The sequence below is a fragment of the Hydra vulgaris genome, chromosome 03 (genome assembly GCF_038396675.1).
Source record: "Hydra vulgaris chromosome 03, alternate assembly HydraT2T_AEP".
NCBI classification, from domain to species: Eukaryota; Metazoa; Cnidaria; class Hydrozoa; order Anthoathecata; family Hydridae; genus Hydra; species Hydra vulgaris.
This window is the reverse complement of record NC_088922.1, coordinates 18,750,374-18,771,747: the sequence shown is the minus strand read 5'-3', so window position 1 is coordinate 18,771,747 and position 21,374 is coordinate 18,750,374. Positions and strand designations below refer to the sequence as shown.

General features: G+C 29.7%; 2 protein-coding genes across 2 annotated transcripts in view; both read left to right on the top strand.

Annotated features, from left to right (window-relative positions):
* LOC101239095 (uncharacterized) overlaps positions 1 to 3,072 on the top strand; it is a 49,898-nt gene extending 46,826 nt beyond the window's left edge. The window contains exons 15-19 of the mRNA XM_065792557.1: positions 1,263 to 1,303; positions 1,382 to 1,440; positions 1,672 to 1,818; positions 1,906 to 1,961; positions 2,646 to 3,072. Of these exons, the coding sequence (XP_065648629.1) occupies positions 1,263 to 1,303; positions 1,382 to 1,440; positions 1,672 to 1,818; positions 1,906 to 1,961; positions 2,646 to 2,738 (396 nt within the window). The 3' untranslated portion in view covers positions 2,739 to 3,072. The remainder of the gene's footprint in view (positions 1 to 1,262; positions 1,304 to 1,381; positions 1,441 to 1,671; positions 1,819 to 1,905; positions 1,962 to 2,645) is intronic.
* Positions 3,073 to 16,869: 13,797 nt separating this feature from the next.
* Positions 16,870 to 17,592, top strand: LOC136078524 (zinc finger MYM-type protein 1-like). The gene has a single exon (XM_065794300.1). The coding sequence runs from the start codon at positions 16,870 to 16,872 to the stop codon at positions 17,590 to 17,592; it is 723 nt and encodes a 240-aa protein (XP_065650372.1).
* The last annotated feature ends 3,782 nt before the right edge of the window (positions 17,593 to 21,374 follow it).

The following is a 21,374-nucleotide window of genomic DNA, read 5'->3' as shown; positions in this document are numbered from 1 at the left end:
TGTAATTTAAAAAAATTATCTGTATGGTGTTTTCTTTCAATATATAGTGTTTTTAGTATTCTTTTGTATTCCTTCGTATTCTTTTTGGTATTTTTTAGTATTATTTTGTTTTAAATTAAAGTGTAATTTGTTTCTCGTCTTGTACAGGAACTTTTGCTGTTTTTGCTTGTACAGTAACTTTTTCCGCACCCTATATATATATATATATATATATATATATATATATATATATATATATATATATATATATATATATATATATATATATATGTATATATATACATATATATATATATATATAGAACCCTTAGATGTTGTCCGAAAGTTTTTTCGATATTTTGTTGACAAAAAGTAAAAATTAAAATGCAAGACCGGAATTTTTTTTTTTTAATAATAATAGACTGCCTGCCCCAACCAAACCCTTAGTCGATGTAGCAGCACTCCCTTGCGGGTCAGGCTATTTGTCAGTCGATGTAGCAGCACTCCCTTGCGAGTCAGGCTATTTGTCAGTCGATGTAGCAGCACTCCCTTGCGAGTCAGGCTATAAGATAGTCGATGTAGCAACACTCCGCGCATGATTTACAGTAAAAAAAATAAAAATAAAAACATTTTATTAAAAAAAATAAAAAAAAAAACATTTTATTAAAAAAAATAAAAATAAAAACATTGTTTATATTGTTAAAAACATTCAAAATGTTATAAAAACATTAAGAATGGATATAAAAACATTCTGGTCAATTAAATTTGCGTCTTTGTGGATTTTTTAACAAACGATTACTTTGTAATTAAATTATTGGTTTTTACTTTCGTCCACCACGGAAATGTTGGACGAAAGTCAAAAGTAATTAAAAGTGACGTATGTGTTGGCGTAAGATTCACTTTTTTCCTTCCGCTCTTCCTAAAGCCAACAAACTATAGAACTATATATATACATATATATATATATATATATATATATATATATATATATATATATATATATATATATATATATATATATATATATACACATACATACATATATATATACATATATATATATATATATATATACATATATATATATAAACAAATAGTTAAAGCGAATAATTTAAAAAAAATGAACTAAAAGATTTTTGAGATTAATGTGGGTAAATTGGTTCACAGACTTGTTTTACATTATGTTCTTTATCTGTGTGTGTGCATATATACTTATGAAATATTTTTTCAATAAATTTTTGTTATTATTTCAATAATTTTTTAACAATTTTTTCTTTATATAGCCGTGTATAGCTTTGCTTCGTTGTACACCCGATCATAAAGAGTAATATTTGTTTTTCATTTTTCTATTTTTTGTGTTTTTTGAAGTTTTAAGATTTTGCAATTTTTAAAATCTATTTAGTCGTTATATTTTTAATTGGGTGCATCGATTAATTGGAATGTTGGCTTGGTTTATTGCAGGTATTATTCACAAGAATATTTTATAAAGTATATAACAAAAAAGTAAAATGAAAATTATTCACCAAATTTATACAATACAAACATTTCAATTTTGAATAGTACATTGACTTTTGTAAAACATCATTCACTGGATTTATGCAAGTTAAATGTATTAGTATAAATCAATTAAATTTACAAAGTTTTAGTCATAAATAACTTGGTTTATAAAAAAAGTATTCATCTTTTATTTAGCAATTGCAGTTATATATGGTTTGAAATTACTAAACATCAATCATGTTGCTGTAGTAATTTTTATACCCGTTGTGATAGTTCTGTTTGTTGTACTCGATCTCATTCTTCTGAAAAATAGACCAAATTTAGAAAAGTCCAAACCTCAAGGTAAATTTTTATATTAATTTATTTTTATTGTTGAAGAAGAATACTTTTTAAAGTATTGTTTTTTTGTTTATAAATTAATACTTTTAGTTACATACTCGTCAACCCAGTTTGATATGGAAACTACTTCAAAAGAAAATAAAATAGTAAGTTTTATTTTCAACTAGAAATTTTTAGAGTTATAATTATCTTGTTTAAGCTTTATATCTTAATGTATAAATGTATGTTGGTATGTATGCATGCATAATGTATATACACCTGTATAAATATATACTTTAAGGTATATAGCATAAACAACAACAGCATATTAAAAAGGCGTATAACGGCATAAACAACAGTGTTTTATTAATTTTTCTTGTTACTTGTTGTTATTAACACTAATATAATGAATAATAGGCCTGAAAATTAGATAGTTATAGTTTTTGATCAGATAATTATAATTGTATTATAATTATAGATAATAATAATGTATGTATGTTCGTATGTATGTAACGATACGTGTATGTATGTATGCAAATATATATGTATATATGTGTGTGTGAATGTATATAAAAAGTTTATAGGTAAAACTCTTTATTGCTGAAATTTGAAAAAAATTCAAAACTCTTTAAAATAAAATTTTAGATTATAAAATTTTTTTATTCTTAGCAACATTTAGAAATAAAAAAACACACTAAAAACATATTTGAATCTCGAGTTTAAGCAGCACTTGAATCGCAAATTAAATCGATTCGCGTGCTCTAAATTATTTGTACATCCATCTCTCTTATATGTTTCTTTGTGTTATGTTATAATATTTATAATAAGATAGCGAAAAACATTTGTTATAGGATGAATACATATCCACGTTTTTTATGGTTGTTTTGTACATGTTTGTAGCTGCCATTGCCATCGCTGTTTCGATTTCTATTGGAAAATTTTAAGCACGTTTTTTTAACATTTTGTACTAATTTTAATTCTTAGTATTTTAAACACATCCAGCTCCACTATTCATCCCGCTCCACTTTTATACTACTTTTGATTTACTCAAAAAATAATATTGTGTGTGTGGAATTTACTTTTCTTTCTTTCTTTTTTTTTTTTTGAAATTTGTCGGAATATATTTAAAAAGCGGTATTTTCATTCGTACAATGTTTGAAACTATTTTTCTTTACGAAAGTTGTATTTTAGTTTTATTTAAAAAAAGGGTTGGAAGCAAATTTTTTACTTTTTACGATTTGTATGCATTTTATAAATAAATTAATATTTACATTTAAAGCTTTTTTCAATAAAATAATAAATGACTTGATCCGCACCATTGCAGCAACGTTTTTTGTTAGTTAATATAGGCATCTTTAGCGGTTTTATTTGATTATCATATGCCTATCGGACATTTGGTAATCTATCAGGTCTGCAAAAAAATCATTGCATTTTATGAGTAAACTCAACTAATTGTTTTTTTAGCGCGTCAATGGTTTTATTTAAGCTAAATATGTTATAATTATTATTATATCTTTTATGTCGCTGATTAAACAATACTACAACTTTCATATAATTAGGTAAAAAATAAATAACATCGTAAACCTTGATAATAACGTTTTTAATTTTTTATAATGTGTATATTTTACTTTGAGCCCCAGTTTTTTATAATGTGTATATACATATACTTTGAGTCTCTGACTGATTATAACAGTATATATATATATATATATATATATATATATATATATATATATATATATATATATATATATATATATATATATATATATATATATATATATATATATATATATATATATATATATATATATATATATATATATATATATATATAGAACCCTTAGATGTTGTCCGAAAGTTTTTTCGATATTTTGTTGACAAAAAGTAAAAATTAAAATGCAAGACCGGAATTTTTTTTTTTTAATAATGATAGACTGCCTGCCCCAACCAAACCCTCAGTCGATGTAGCAGCACTCCCTTGCGGGTCAGGCTATTTGTCAGTCGACGTAGCAGCACTCCCTTGCGAGTCAGGCTATTTGTCAGTCGATGTAGCAGCACTCCCTTGCGAGTCAGGCTATTTGTCAGTCGATGTAGCAGCACTCCCTTGCGAGTCAGGCTATAAGATAGTCGATGTAGCAACACTCCGCGCATGATTTACAGTAAAAAAAATAAAAATAAAAACATTTTATTAAAAAAAATAAAAATAAAAACATTTTATAAAAAAAAATAAAAATAAAAACATTGTTTATATTGTTAAAAACATTCAAAATGTTATAAAAACATTCAGAATGTTTTTAAAAACATTCTGGTCAATTAAATTTGCGTTTTTGTGGTTTTTTTAAAAAACGATTAATTTGTAATTAAATTAATGGTTTTTACTTTCGTCCAACACGGAAATGTTGGACGAAAGTCAAAAGTAATTAAAAGTGACGTATGTGTTGGCGTAAGAATCACTTTTTTCCTTCCGCTCTTCCTAAAGCCAACAAACTATAGAACTATATATATATATATATATATAAATATATATATATATATATATATATATATATATATATATATATATATATATATATATATATATATATATATATATATATGTATATATATATATATATATATATATATATATATATATATATATATATATATATATATATATATATATATATATATATATATATATATATATATATATGTATATGTATATGTATATACTGTTATAATCAGTCAGGGATTCAAAGAAAGTCCCTGATTGATTATAACAGTTTATAAAGCCCCTTTAGTCTCTCATTGAAAAATAATTTAATTTTTACAATAAAATAAAAATTCAATATAACCAAGCTCACATTTTTTTTATTGTAAAAAATTGAAAACAAAAAATATTAAAGCAAATAAGAAAAAGAAAAAATTCAAAAATCTGAGAAAACAAATACTGTAAACTATAATATATATGTTAGGAATTAAGAAGATCCATTTTTGTTTGCCGTTTACACGATAAAATGCTTTTTAGGTCTTTAATATTTTTATTTTGGAAATGATTCCATATTGATGGACCAGGGTTTGTAATTAGAAAACTTGACTGCTGTGATTTAATTTTCCCTGGGTAAAAGCTGTACATGGTATTTGAACGCAGATTATATTTTTCAGAAAATGATATCAAGAAATTATTTGAAAAAACGCTTGGTCGTCGATTGTTCTTATACTTATACATAAAAATTAATATCTGTAATGAGCTAAGCTTCTCAATATCTAGAACCATCATGCTTTTCATCACTGTGGACGGGTTTACAAACCTATTTAAATAATTATTTGCTTTGCATGCAGGTTTTGCAATTTTAGCAATTTTGTTTTATTGGTGCTGGCCCATACAATATTTGCGTACAAAAGCTAACTATGTACAAGACTAAAGTAAAGCATATTACGTGATTTACTACCTAGAAAAGGTCTCGAATTATACAAAACACCTATTAAGTAATTTACTTGGACTTTGCAAGAACCTTTGAATCTGTGCCTCATAAAAGGTTTTCAAGGTTACTGAAAGTACTTAAAATGAACTAAAGCATTTTTGAAAAATTCAAGACAAAGTTGTTACCGGAGAAAATGTATCATATTGGAAACATATTTGGATATCTACTTTTTGTTGGTAACATTGATTTGCTAGATAATTTTCTAAATAATTTAAGATAATGGGGGTGAAGAAAAAACATTACCAACTTTACTAAAACAAATTATTTCGACAAATGAAATTGAACGTGAGTTTAGCATTAGATAATTAACAAAAACGTAGTATAAATCTGATTAACAAAGTTCACATTTTAATTAAACTAATAACACATCATCAACCACGTAAAAATTATGGTGACAGAAACGTAAGTTTTTTTGTCCTCATTTCAATTGTTTTTATCCCACATAAAACCTAAGTGTTAATGTAACCCATTTTAAGTTATTGTGCATTTAAATTGTTAATAAAACCACAAAAAGCATAATCTTTATTACTATTTATAGTAAACCAGCTAGAAGTTTAAAAATATTTAAAACTTACTTAAATGCATTTTTAACTAAGTTTAATAAAGAACGGATGTACGTTTACATAATCGATTATATAAATTTGTGGAACGACTGAATAAGCGCAAATTTCTGACACAAGTATTTAAGTACAAAAACTGGCACAAGTGCACCAAAAGAATTTGGAAACAGTGTCATAATTACGAATTGGCATAAGTGTGAATCAGTTGCAAAAACTGACACAAGTGCAAGCTGACATGAATGCGAATTGGCTTAAGTGCTCCAAAAGAATTTGCAAACATGGGCACAAGTGCAAATTGGCATAAGTGCAAAGCAGTTGCAAAATTTTTTTTGCAAAAACATAAGTGCAAATTGGCATAAATGCGAACTGGCATAAGTGTACCAAAAGAATTTGTTAACATTGGCATAAGTGCGAACTGGCGTGTGCGAATTGGCATAAGTGTGAAATGCTAATTCGCACTTATGTTCATATTTGCAAATTTATTCGGCGCACTTATGCCAATTAGCACTTACGCAAGTTCGCACTTATACCAGTTTTGTAACTGCTTTGCACTTATGTCAGTTTGTAATTATGCCAATGTTTGTACATTTTTTGGCGCACGTATGCCAATTCGCACTTATGCCGATTCGTACTTTTTCCATTTTTTGCAACGCTTTCCACTTATGCCTGTTCGCACTTATGAAATTTGTGCTAATTCAGCTTCCCAAAATTTGGATGTGTTGAAACATGCTTCAAATTGCGTTAAATATTCTATAGATACTCTGCATAATGTTATCAGAGGCGATTCTACAGGTCTGTGTTTGTGGTGTTATACCCTTAGTTTTGAGACTTTTTTTTTCCAGAGAGCAGTTTATATTTTTTAAGGAATTGTCCCACCTCATTTTATTTTTAAAATTGCCCCTGACATTCTCTACTTTACTCGATAATAAAATTATTACCAACTTTTACAACAACCATGTTTTTACAGGTATAATTAAGACAGACTTTTCAGATAATTTTTATTTAGTAACAAATATAAAAATTAACAATATTTCTTCCAAATCTACTATATCCAAGTGGCATGAAAATCTATACATTTCCAAATTTTTTTTTAATTTTTATTAACTTTTAATTTTTTTATTTGACGTATAATATTATTTACACTTAGATTTATAATATTATACGGGCAGGACTTCAAAAAGATCGTAATGACCTTATCACAAAGCCCTTAACAAAACTTTACTTCCTTCTACAATAAAAATGTTTATATACTATATAAAATAAATATATACCGAGAATATATAATCACTAAATATATAATAAATTTAGTACTCTACATACTTCAGAAGAAACTCAAAATAAAACATAATAAATCAATATGCAGTATAGCAACTGAAAATGTTTTTTAAAAAATCAAAAAAAATCAAAAATATTTTTTGTTGAAAAAATAATTTTTTTAATAGATTGTTTGAAAAAGGAATAAGTCAATTTAAATGAAAAAACAAAACTTGGCCGTACTATTTCATTCCAGAGAAAAGGTCCACGATAAGATATGCAAAATTGAGTTTGTTTATTATTGCAAAAAGGTTTTTCTAAAATGCTATTATGGCGTAGGTTATATTTGTTTTGGGGTTTAATTTTCTAAAGGTTTACAAAAACATTGGGGGACATAAGTTATTTACATTTGCACATAAAACACAAAACATTAAATACATTCAGTTGATAAACATTTAATGCGTCCATTTCTTTAAAAAGCGGTTCAGAGTTCGAAAAACGATGTTTAAAATTTATTATGCGAGCTGCGTGTTTCTGATGCCGATAAAGAAATTTAAGTTTAGTTTTATGTGTACTTCCCCATATAATATTTGCATAATTGATATGACAGTGAATAAAAGAGTAATATAATTGTATTAATTGCTTTTTGTTTAAAATACCTCTAGATTTGTATACAATTCCAATGTTTTTTGCAACTTTATTAGAAATATTATTGATGCATGATTACCTAGACAGATATTCTTCAATAAAAACTCATGAAATTTTTGTCACTTTTTCTTATTTTAGGATGACATTGTCTATAAAAAGATCAGGCATATTTACAGGCAGTATCTCTTTTTTATAGTTTGGATGGAAAAGTACTCATTTTGTTTTTCAATATTTAAAGATAGCCTATTTTGTTTAGAACCAAAATGAAATTTTTTAAGTTCTCCGTTCATATTATTAAAAGTATGTTTATATTTTCATGTGACTGAAACATATTTGTGTTGTCTGCAAAAATTATAGTCTTTAAATTGGATGGTTTGTTAAGATCATTTATATACAGGGGGGTGCAAAAAAAAAGTCACTCAATTTTTTGCTAAAAAAACCATCAAATGTTTTAAACTCATATAATAAAAGTAATTGAGGACAATTTTTCAAGAAATGTATATAAGGTTATTGTACATTACATATAATGAAAAGAAATTAGGATTTGTAAAGTATTTTTCAAGTTTATTATTCAACTGTGCCGTATGTTTGGGATCGTTATCTTGTTGAAAGATGTAGTCATTATTTCGGAAAATTTCTTCTATACTTGGTCCAAGTTGATAAAGTAAGAAAAACCTGACTACATCATCCATTAAGATAATTAAATTTTTTAGTTTATATTTGAAAATGGGAAAAGTAAAATGCATGTCGAAATTGTACAAAACAATTTTATTCCAAAGATATGGTGCACGATATGCAATACAAAACTGATTAAACTTGGTTTGACATAAGGGCTCATGTATAAAATTATTGTTTCTAAGTGTATATTTATTGGTTTCAAACGAAAGAGATCTTTAAAAACGGGTAAAGATATGTCATTTTTCCACGTATACATAAAGCACAAAACATTAAAAACATTAAGCTCATAAATATTGAGAACTTTTATTTTAATAAAAAGTGGTTTGGAATTTCTATAAAAAGTGGTTTGGAATGAGTGAAAAAGTGGTTTGGAATCCGCAAAGTTTATTAAACGGATCGCATGTTTCTGACGGCGATAAGACATTTTAACTTGCTTTTTTCAGTGCTTCCCCATGCAACATTAGCAGAATTTAAATAACTATGAATTAAATAGTAGTAAAGTTGAGTTAGACTTTTTTTACATAGATATGTTCTGGATTTATATTAAATTCCAATATTTTTAGAAATTTTTGTACTAATATTGTCGATATGCGTTTTCCATGTGATGTTTTCATCAAGAAAAACACCTAAGAACTTTATTACATTATGTCTCTTTATTTCAACATCATCAATAAAAATTTCAGGCAAACTTCGGGGTAAATAAGCTTTTTTAGAGACTGGGTGGAAAAGAACCCAATTTGTTTTTTTAATGTTAAGAGTTAGTTTGTTGCAAATAAACCATTTGGATATACTTTAAAGTTCATCATTCATAGTATAGAAGAGTTTGTAAATGTTATTATCGGAAAAGAATAAGTTAGTGTCATCAGCAAACATGATACTCATAAAATTTGAAGCTTTATTTAGATCGTTTATATAAATCAAGAACAATAGTGGTCCCAAAATGGAACCTTGTGGAACGCCACATGAAATATTTAGAAATTTATTTAGATGATCATTATTGTTGAAAACAAATTGTTTACGGTTGGATAAATAACTTTTGAACCATTTTATAACTTTGCAATTTATTCTATAATATTTTAGCTTTTTTAGTAAAATTTTATGATCGACAGTATCGAATGCTTTTGAAAGGTCGATGAAAACACCTGATGTATATTTACTTTTCAAAAGAATTAAAAATTTCACGTACAAATTGGATAACTGCATATTCTGTGGAATTATTTCTTTTAAAGCCGAATTGATAGTTGTATAAAAAATTATTAGAATGAAGATAATTGTATAATCTATTGTGCATAATACGTTCGAGAATTTTGAAAATGTGGAGAGGACAGAGATAGGGCGATAATAACTGATATTTGTTAGATCACCTTCTTTTAAAATTGGAGTGACCTTAGCAATTTTTAGTTGTTCAGGAAAAACTCCTTGGCGTATAGATGATCCATAGACCTTAAATAGGATATCTTTTAAGTATTCAAAACATTCTATATTACCGTTTATTATTAGCTTTTTCAAACTCTTGAAAAGATAGTTCAGAAGATAACTCGTCGGAACTAGTGCAATTATCTACTTGTACTAAAAAATCTCTAAATGTAGCATTTGTTTAAGGAATTTTGTTTGCTAGTTTGGGACCAATGTCAACAAAGAATTTATTAAATTCATGAGCTATAGCTCTTGATTCGCATATACAGTATCGGACAAAACGAGTGCAACCAAATAATGCTAATTTAGTTTCTTTATATAAAAGTGCTGCATTTTTTCAATTTTGCGAAATACCTATGTAACTGTTTAGAGACAAAGTTCTTTAAGTTTTATTCATTACAAAGTTCATTATTTGTACACGAAAATTAATAAATTAATCAAAAGTATTAAAAAAAGTTGATTTCCTTCTAAAGAAAACAAGTGCAACTCGACAAAATGTTAAACAAGCTGTATTTCGCTATCAATATTTCGTGACGAATCCTTTGTTGTTGATCACAGCCTTGCATCTTCGAGGCATAGATTCGATCAGGTGATCAATGAAACTTTGTGGAATCGCTGCCCAGGCCTTTTGAATTTGTTCAAACAGTTGATCCTTATTACGAACACCTTCACGATTAATTCTGCGGTTGACGATCTCCCGCAGGTTCTCAATAGAGTTGAGATCCAGAGATTGAGGCGGCCAATCCATCACCGATAAGTAGTTGTCTTGAAACCACTGCTTTACTACTTTTGCAGTGTGTTTCGGATCGTTGTCTTGCTGAAAAACCCATTTTATTGGCATATTCCATTCAGCATGAGGTAACATAACATCTTTCAGGATATTTTTATACATGAAATGGTCCATTATTCCATCGTTTCGATGTATTGGACCTAGACCGTTAGCAAAAAAACACCCCCAGACCATTACATTGCCTCCACCATGCTTCACGGTCTTATGGCAGTCACGTAAATTGAGGCGTTTTCCGGCCAGTCGACGTACACGGCAAATGCCATCGCTCCCAATGATGTTGAACTTCGATTCATCACTGAACAGGACAGTTCGCCATTTCTGCACATTCCAGTCAATATGAGATGTAGCAAACAGGAGTCTTTTCTTCTGGTTTTTTAGTGAAATCAACGGTTTCTTTGCAGGGCGTCGAGTAAACAATTCGGCTTCAACAGCACGTCGTCTGATTGTTCGGTGCGATACAGGCAGCTCTAATTGCTTTTGTATCTCGACTGATGATATCCAGGGATCCTTCTTGACGGATCTGAAGATCATAGAATCCTCTCTAGAAGTGGTGGAACGCGGTCTTCCACCTTTGTTATCTGCAGCCAACTTTCCCGTAGAACGATATTTGGAACATAGTCTTGATACGGTCCATTTTTTCACGCGATATTTATCACAAATACTTTTTTGTGACATTTCACTTACGTAATCGCCAATAATTTTCTTTCTTAGTTCCAATCCAAGACTGTCGGGAGCCATTTTTGCACTTGAAGTCATAAAAATAATAAAAATAAATAATCACGCTTCTCAAGGCTTACCGTGTTACATTTACCTTGTGATGATACAATAATGCTCTGTGGAACACAACGTCTTGGTTGGATGTGGACTGTATTGATGTAATGAAACACTTGTTGTATTTCACTTCTTGTATTGATGTTCTTCGATAAAACACTTTGATAAAATTCACTTCGATAAACTGTCTTGATAATGCTGACTGATTGACTTCCATATACTGACTGAATTACATGTCGATTTACGTGTCTCTTATATAGTAAAATGAACCTGTGTGAACCTGTTCTGGAAGATTCTAGATGCTTCTTTTCGATGCTTCTGGAAGCTTCTGGATGCGTCTGGATACTTCTGAATGTTTCTGGATATTTCTGGATGCTACTGGATGCTTCCAGATGCTTCTTCTGGAAACTTCTGGAAGTTTCTGCATGCTTCTGGAAACTTTTGGATACTTCCTTTATTTATTAAAAAACTTCCGTGACGTTGACATGGACCAGACTTAAGAAAATGAAACAAACCAAAAAAGTTGCACTAGTTTTGTCCGCTGCAAAATGGCACTTGTCAACGAAATTCTGCCTGTGTGCTGTCACCTGTCAGCTGATTGCTCATGTCATGGCATGCTATGACTCCAGACTCCAGAACTGTTTGCTGTGGTAGTATAGTTCGTTTCGTTTTTAAGACATGTAAAATTAGGAACACTTTTTAGCATTGTTCGATTTTAGTTGCAAATGTTTTGTCCAATACTGTATGTTTGTTATCAACTATAATCGTTTGGGGGAAGAAACCTGAGCATCTTTTTTGTCTAACACTAATTTCATTCATTATTTGCCAAGTGCATTTTGAGTTATTTTTAAATTTATCTATGAGTCTTGAGTAAGTAATTTTTTTTCAAGTTCTTTACGAACTTTTTCGTATACAGTGGTGGCTCAAAAAATTAGAGCCACCCAACATTTTTACAAATTTTCATATTCTGAAGCTGATTTTCCCTATATTTTGTAATGAGTTAAATTTACAACTATTTATTTTTGGAATATAGGATATAAATAATAGTAAATGACAAAAATATAGAAGTGTAACGTATATTTAGGAAAAATAAATAAGATATACAAAATATTGTACAAAAAATCACTAATACTTAGTGTGGCCACCTTTTGCAGCAATTACGGCTTCAACTCTTCTGGTCATACTTTTGATGAGGTTTTGACAATTTTTTTTTATTTCCTCGCTGTGGTGCCGAACATTTTTTAATTTTTCAATCAAATTTTTTTTATTTGTTATAAGATTTTTACTTATATCCCTCTTTAACAATTCCCATAAATTTTCTATGGGATTTAGGTCGGGCGAGTTTCCTGGCCAGAGTAATACAGGGATTTTTTCAGCCTCTAAAAACTTTGTTACAGTTTTTGCCTTATGGCATGGAGCAGAGTCGTGCTGGAAGGTAAAGTTCCCATTCGGATACCACTCCATCGCTTGAGGAATCATTCTTTCCTTCAAGACTTGGATGTACTGGTCCTGCCGCATTGTATTTTTTACAATGTATAACCTTCCAGTACCCTGGCTACTAATGACTGAGCAGACCATAATTTTTAGCGGGTGCTTCGCCCTCTCCACAAGACAATCTTCATTGAACATTTCACCTGTCCTTCTTCGGACGAAATTAGTTCTATCCATTAGAATTTCCAATGTGGATTCATCTGAGAAGCAAACCTAAAATTTTTAAAATTGGGTTAATATTTTTGATGAAATACTTATATTCTTTTTTTTAATATGGTATTCGTTTAAATTTTAATGTGTTTATGAAGAGAAACTGAGTACTTACTCTTTCCCAATCATCAGTGGTAAAATGGCGATGATTTTTAGCCTATTGGAGACGTTTATCCTTCATTGCCTGGGTGAGCCTTGGTTTTTTGGCTGGTCTACAGGCCTTAAACCCCTGCTCCGCCATTCTTCTCCGAAGTGTTGCAAGGGATATTGTTATACCTTCATTGTTTATGATTTCCTTAAGCACTTTTTTCGATTTTCTCCTATTTTCTATCACAATATCCCTTATTTTTCTTTCGGTGTGAGGGGTTGTAATTCGATTTCGTCCACAATTTTTTCTTTTATTCAATTTTAGTGATTGATTATTGTCCAGTTTTCTTTTAATCCTATCGACTGATGCTCTGGAAACATTCACACACTTGGCAATTTGCCTGTTGGAATGATTTCCACTCGACAAATATCCTTGAATAAGCCCTAGTTTTGTGGGAGAAATATCTTTCTCTTTGCCCATACCTTAAAAACACCAATTATTTTAAAAAATAGCAAAATTTACCTAAATATGATAAAAAGGTTGTAAAATAATGATAACTTACTTGTAAATAGAATATATAATAAGTGTTGAATAGTAAAATAAACAAATTTTGGTGTAAAAATATAAAATCAACAAATAAAAACCGCCAGAAACACAACTATCGCCCAGTACAACACGTGCTAAAATGTGACATCTGCAATAATGCAACTAACTTCACTCTAAACCGCTCAATAGTGTTGTCATTGTAAAAATATGTTCAAAACAAAGTAATTAACAATGCGAAATGACAAAAACTGGACATCCGTATGTATTTTAATTAATTTCACAGTCGAAACTCAAATATTGTCTAAATTTCGAGGTGGCTCTAATTTTTTGAGCCACCACTGTAGGTATTTGTATTCTTTATATATTTTTTCATTTGTAGATGATTTTGTTTTAAGATATATTATACAAAGCTTCTGTTTTATTTATTGTTTACAATTTCAAAAGTTAAAATTTCTTTATCGCCATCAGATACACTTAAATCATTTCTAACATGATAAACAATGTTTTCATTTACATATATTTTCTTTCGTCGCGTTTATTTACTTGCCTTTGGAAAGAAATTAATTTAAAATGAGGAATATAAAAGTTTAAGGTATTATTTAAATTATTCGAAATCCACGTTTCAGTCAAACAAATTATATTAAAACAATTTTTTGTTTCTTCTAACAAATTGAGAAGTTTTTCAAAATTATTATTAAGGCTTCGAATGTTTACGTGGACAATTCTAACTTTATTTAAATTTTTGTCGCAAACTTTTTTAAAAAGAAACCCTTCTAATTCGCTTGGATAGTGATATGAGCAATCCGTAAGCGTGTCGTGGAGAAAATTTATATCGGGTTTTAAAATTTCATTATTATTTATTTCAGAAAAGTTGAAACTTATGGATTCAAATCACTAGTCCCAGTCATGCTTTTTTTTTTTTTTTAAGTGGCATCACGACGTAGTCTTTTTACTTCCTCCCATAACTTTTTACGACTCTCAATAGTTTCCTTCGCAAAATCTTCATTAATAAATACACCAGTTCCACGCAAGTTTTTTACGGCGTTTAGAACTTTGTTTTTGTCTTGGTTTAGTAGCTTCAAAACTATTGTTCTTGGTAGTTTACTATCTCTTGATTTGCCCACTCGATGCGCTCTTTCCACAACCACTTCGCTGACAATTTTCAGTTGTTTTTTGAAAATATTTTTTGCTGTATTTTCACAGTCAGTTCATGTTTCGTTAGATTTTTCTTCAACTCCATCTATTCGTAGATTATTTTGACGAGATCTGTTTTCTAAATCGATTGTTTTTTTGTGTAAAATATTCAAACCCTTATCATAACACTTTTTAATTTGTTCAACCTTTTCCATTAGGTTTGTTTCTTGGAAGTTTAGAGTTGTTTTAAAATCACTTATATCTTTTTCATCACATTCGATTTGTTATTGTTTACATAAACATCTAGCTTTTCAATTCTGTCCGTTGATATTTTTAAGTTTGCACTCATAATCGATACAAAACTTTTTTGTAGTTCTTTTAACAACTTCTCTGATTCTTTCAGAATAGATTTTTTTTGTTCTTCTAATTTGATGGTAATTATTTTTTTTATGCTTTTAATTGAAATTTCTATATTTGTATTTTGAGATACAAATGCGGGTCCATGATACCCTTCACCCAGTAAAGCTTTCCAACTTTGTGTGCACCAAAACAACCCTAAACATTAAACTTTTTGTCATGTTTAATGGTTGCCTTGCGTGCAGAGCCGTACCAAGGGCGGGGCCGGCCGGGCCGCGGCCTGAGGCGCCAAAATTGGGAGGGCGCAAACTTTAATAAATTAAAAAAACAATAATCAGTTTATGAAACTAATTTTCACGGCGTCGCTGCTGTTGATAAGAAAATTAATTAAAATTCCGCCTCTTGACACAAACTCTTAAATATTAAAGCTCATATACTGAACAAAAAAGCGCCCTATAACACTAATATGCCTTTGATAATTTTTGAGCATTATAATTCTATTATGAGTCGAACCCAAAAGTTATCTGGTGCTGAATTTAAGAAGAAAAGAAAACAGCGCCAAGAAAGTGTTTCAAAAAGTGGTTGGTAACAAACTCAGTGGAGAAACAAATTATTTCAAAGGATATTTGTATTGAAATTAATGACAATTCAACAGATCCTATAATTGACTTTAATTGAGTTCAGATCATCATTTGGAATTAATTAAAGAGGAGATTTTCATCGGCCAAAGTCAAGAAGAATTTTGCACAACTGATTCAGAACCAACCAGGGAAGATGAAAATGCCTAGCTTTCAGGCCCAGCTGAAATGGACGAGGATGAAGTTCATTCAGAAATCTCAGAAATTCTAGTGGCCTCGGAAGAACATTTTCAACATAGAGATCCAGCAACATGGACTAAAATAACGGACAAAACAAGATGCTTTTTGATTGAGCATGGGCCAGAGCAAGACAGAAGAGAATTTTTCCCAAACACGCTGTGTGATTTTGACAACAGAATGCGACACTTCAGCTCAAAATGGTATGAAAAAATTCATCCCAATGGTAAAAAAATTTGTTCGCACTTGGCTGCAGTACAGCAATAAAAAAGATTCTTTATTTTGTTTTTGCTGTTTGTTATTTTTAACAACAAAAACCAACAATTTCTCAGAAATTTCTAAAGGGTTTTGTGACTGGAAAAAACTAAATCCAAGAATTCCTGAGCATGAAAACAACAATGAAAACCAAAGATGCTATTCTGATCGATAAACTTTTGAAAAAAACCTCAAGGAAGGAAAGACCCTGAATTCTGATCTGTAGAGAGTTATTAGTGGAGAGATGAAAAAGCGGAGAGATATCTTAAAAGTGATTGTTGATGCAATTTTTTTCTGTGCCAAGAACAATCTTGCCCTTCGGGGAACAACAGAAGACATCGGTCAACAAAACAGTGGCATTTTTCTGAGCTTAATTGAGTTGATTAGCCATTATTATCCTTTAGTGGCTGAACACATTGCGTCCGTTAAAGCAAAAAAAAACACAACATTCTACTTTTCTCCTTGAATTCAAAATGAGCTGATTGAGTTACTTGGGCAGAAAGTCAGGAAAGAAATTTTGTCAAACATCAAAGAAGCTAAATACTACTCTGTTCTGTTTGACTGCACTCCAGATACCTCCCACAAAGAGCAGATGACTCAGATCATCAGGTATGTCCGCATCAGTGATGAAACCTGCACAATTAAGGAAAGCTTTGTGGACTTCATTGAATTTCACCAAAAAACCAGAAAAGGTCTTGCAACAGAGATGAGTGAAAAATTGGAGAAGGATGGTCTAAGCATTTCCGATTGCCGGGGCCAAGGCTATGACAATGGAGCCAATATGTCTGGAAAATACAATGGCGTCAAAGCTCACATCCATTTTCTTAATGAGTCAGCAAGATTTTTTCCATGCGCAGCACACACTTTAAATCTTGTTGGTGTTCATGCTGCTGAGGTTTCCCCACTCATGATTACGTTTTTTGGAAAGGTTCAAGCCATCTTTAACTTTTTTTCAAGCTTCACGTCAAGATGGGAAAAACTGATTAAAACGTTGACCATCTCATTAAAGGGAAATAGTGACACAAGATGGTCTACCAAAAAAGAAGCAATTACACCATTACACAGACAAATCAAAGATGTTCTTCAAGTTTTGGAATCCATTATCCACAATCCCATGACAAATGCTGTCACAGTTAGCAGTGCAAAAGAACTTCTTATTCATATTGATTTCAGTTTTTTGTGTTTGTTGGATTTCTGGTGTCAAATTCTTTCTCTAATTGACCGGGAAAACAAACTGCTTCAGTCAAAAACCATTTCAATTGACATTGCCGTAAAAAAAATGAAATGGTTGAAGGCTTTCATTCAGAATTTTTGAGATGTTGGGGTGGACAATATTATCAAAGATGCCACAGAAAAAGCTAACCAGAGCGGAATTGATGGTGGCTTTCCAATTAAGAGGAAGCGCAAAGTGAAGCGAATAGCACTTTATGAAGCTGATGATGACTCTCACCTTCTCACAGCAGAAACAGAATTCGGATCTCAGTGCAACCTTGTTTTTGGCAGCATTATTACACAAATAGAGTGGCGGTTTGAGGCTGATGTCTGCTGTATCCTCTGATTTTGGCTACCTCAGTGGGCATTCACTCTCTAAAAGTTCAGTGGATGAACTCAAGAAAAAAGCTGCAAATTTATCTCAAATTGACAAGGCAGATTTAGATTCTTTCGATTTCCAGTCAGAAATGGCAAGCTTTAAATATCAAGCTGCCGCAATGATGGACAACTTTGAAAAAACCGATGCTTATCCCAACACAACAATTGCTATTCGCATTTTCCTCACCATACCAGTCACAGTTGCTACGTGTGAGAGAAGTTTCAGTAAACTTAAGCTTATAAAACACTATATGAGGTCAAATTGGCCAAGAACGTTTGTCTAGTTTGGCTATAATTTCAATTAAAAATGAAGTGGCAAACAACATTGATTTTGATGATGTCATTAGTGAATTTGCCTCAAGAAAAGCCAGAAAAGTGGCATTGAACTAAAGTTTGTGCAACCGTAATGACAAATTTTACTTATAACTTGATGTGATAAATTTTGTGATCAATAATCATTTTTTTCGTTTAATTTTCTTCTTTTTTTTTTTTAAGGAGGGGGAAGGGGAAGAAAGGGGAAGAGGGGGCGCAATTTTCTTTTCTTGCCCGAAGCGCAAAATTGGCTCGGTACGGCACTGCTTGCATGTTTGGGGGTTGAACTTTTCCCCAATTAATTTTCAGCAGTTAGATTGACCATTATAAAACAACACAAAAAGAAACTCATCGCTCCAAATAACTTTATCGATTGCTCACATGTCAAATCTTTGTGCTCAATGCACCACTTTAATCTTTTTTTGCAATTGATTTCTCTAACAACGGGTTTTTTTTATTTGCTTTCCAGCAAAAAACTCACCTAATGCTTTTATTCAACGAGATTTCGTCCATTTTGAGATATTAATAAAGTTCAAATCTAGTTTTATCTCATAACATGTAATTTTACGATCTTTTTTGACGGCATTAAGAATATAGCGATCTTCCTTTTTTGATTTTTTAAACTTTCTCTCAGATCCAACAGACCTTTCAGCTGTACCAGTGTGTTTATATTTCTTCACCAATCCACTAATGATTGAGTTTTCTCTTTTAAAAATTTTTTCAATACTTCTGTGAGACTCTCCTTGGTCAGCAACTTCAATAATTCGTCCGATTTCTAAATCTGTTAGTTCTTTTCTAAAATATTAAATGTGTTGTACTAATTTGTATTAATCTGTTTTTTAAAGATTTTATTTATATAAATATTAGTGTATATATAAACATACCTTTTCTGTCCAAGATTTTTCACTACCACATCCAACTTTTTTAGTTTTGCTTTCTTATACATTTTATACTTGACTAATATTTACTAATATTTTAGGATGCTTTTATTTAAAATAAGTTTATATTTAAAAAAAAAAAATGTTATCGGTTTCCGGCAGAATGAGAATAAAAATCCAAAATGCAAAAAACAAAGAATGCAGACAAAAAGAAGTTTTAAATTTTTTAATTTTATTTCAATACACATAAATATAAGTAGGTACACGATTTGCTAAATAGGTAATATATAGTCGTTCAAGTGTTGATAAATAAACCTATTATTTGTTTTTTGTGTTTCTGTACTTGAGGTTCTTTCCCATTCTCAGAGAGTCTGGGAAAGAACCTTGTTTAATGGGTGATTTAAAGATTTTGTAAAGAATATCTTTCATGACGTCATAAGAGCCTATCACAATATTTCCATTTATACCATCAGGTCCTACTGATTTATTTCTTTTTAACGATCTAAAAGCTATATCCTCAAGCATTAGGTTTGTAAAATGTAAGGTTTTTGACGCTTGAAGTTCATCTGTTAATTTATAATTTGTTAAAGGGATTTTGTTTGATAAATTTGCTTCTATAGTGGAAAAAAAATTTGTTAAATTCAGTCGCAATTTCATTAGTATCTTTAGTTATTTTATTTCCAACTTTTATTGCAAGTGGAAGAGAGGTTGAAATTACTTTTTGCTTTCTTGTAATTTCTTTCATTAATTCCCAGTCGCGTTTTAAGTTATGTTTGTGCTGAGTAAGAAATTTAGAATAATAATTTTTTTTTAGCATTTTTGGGGAGTTTTTTAAACAGATTTTTGTAGTTTTTGTAATTTTGTTTATGTTTTTCGGATTTTGTTTTTAAGTATTTATTATACAACTTTTGTTTTAGTTTTGAAGACTTTTTTAGTCCCTTAGTTATCCAAGGAGATAATTATCTTTGACCTTGAGATTTATTTCACATATTGGAAAATTAGATTTTAAAGAAAATTTAAAAAAATGTGTAATAGATAATGTTTATGTTATCACTAAAGTTTATGTGATTCCAGTCCTGCTGTAAAATTTGATCTTTGAATGATTTTAAGTTACAATTATTAGCAATTCGCTTTTTTATTGTCATTCTGCTCTCGTTTTTTATTTGATAATCTGATTTAATATAAAAAAATATGGGAAAATGATCAGAAACATCAGTTTTCATAATTCCTTTTTTTTAGAGATTTATTAAAATAGTCTGCGGTTAATATATTATCAATTAAAGTCGACGAATGGCTTGTAATTCTAGTCGGTCTATCTATTATTATTATGGTTCCCATTTCAAATAAATTTTCATAAAATGTTTTTATGCTTTGCTTTTCGCTAAACTCAAAACAATCCAAGTTGAAGTCACCCAAAATATAACTTTTTTTTTCTCTTGACTAGTTTTTGCTATTAGATTGTATTTCAAAAATTTACCAAGATTTTCTGCTCTTCCAGTTGGAGGCCTATAGCAACAGCTGATTAAAATGTTTTTAGAATTTTGCTTATTAGTTCATTTGTTAAGATCTCTTGATCCATATCAGAAACACTCATATCGTTTCTAACTATATAGAAAATATTTTCTTTCAAATAAAAATTAAAATCAAATTCAATTTTCAAATTTCAAATAAAATTTCAAATAAAAAAGTACTCCTCCTCCGCGCCTATTACTCTTTCGTTTAAAAAATTTTTTTTTAAAACCTGGAAGAAGGAAATTAGAATTTGATTCAAATCTATTTTAGAACACCAAGTTTCGGTTACACAAATCACGTTAAAACAATCGTTGGTTTCGTCAATTAAATTTAAAAAATTTTCAAAATTCTTTTTTAAACTTCTAATATTCATGTCAATGACATTAAATCACTTTTATTATCCACTCCTATAAAGTTACTAACTTCATTTGTTTGAAAATTTGAGCATACTAATTCAGGCAAATTAATTTCCTTAAAGTAGTTTATGTCTGGATTGGATTTTTCATCCGGTTAAAAATCATTAATTTGAAAGACAATTCCAAGACAAAAATAACGTTGACTGGAATCTCATACAGCAATCAGGTGAGGCAAACAATCCATATGAACTATTTCTTAAACATTTTTGTAAACAATATGAAAAAGTATTTCCTGATAAAAAAAATTGTTATAAATGCCAAAACATTTTTTAACTCTTTGGATGTCTAAAGGCTTTGTAAAATTGTAAAATCTTCAAAAATAAAAATAAAAATAAAAAATTGTACAAAAAGTTCTTTAAAAAAATAAAATTAATAAAAATTAAACTAAT

What these genes read in the sequence shown, in the direction of transcription:
- LOC136078524 (XM_065794300.1), top strand. Translation starts at nt 16,870, where the DNA reads ATGACTCAGATCATCAGGTATGTCCGCATCAGTGATGAAACCTGCACA.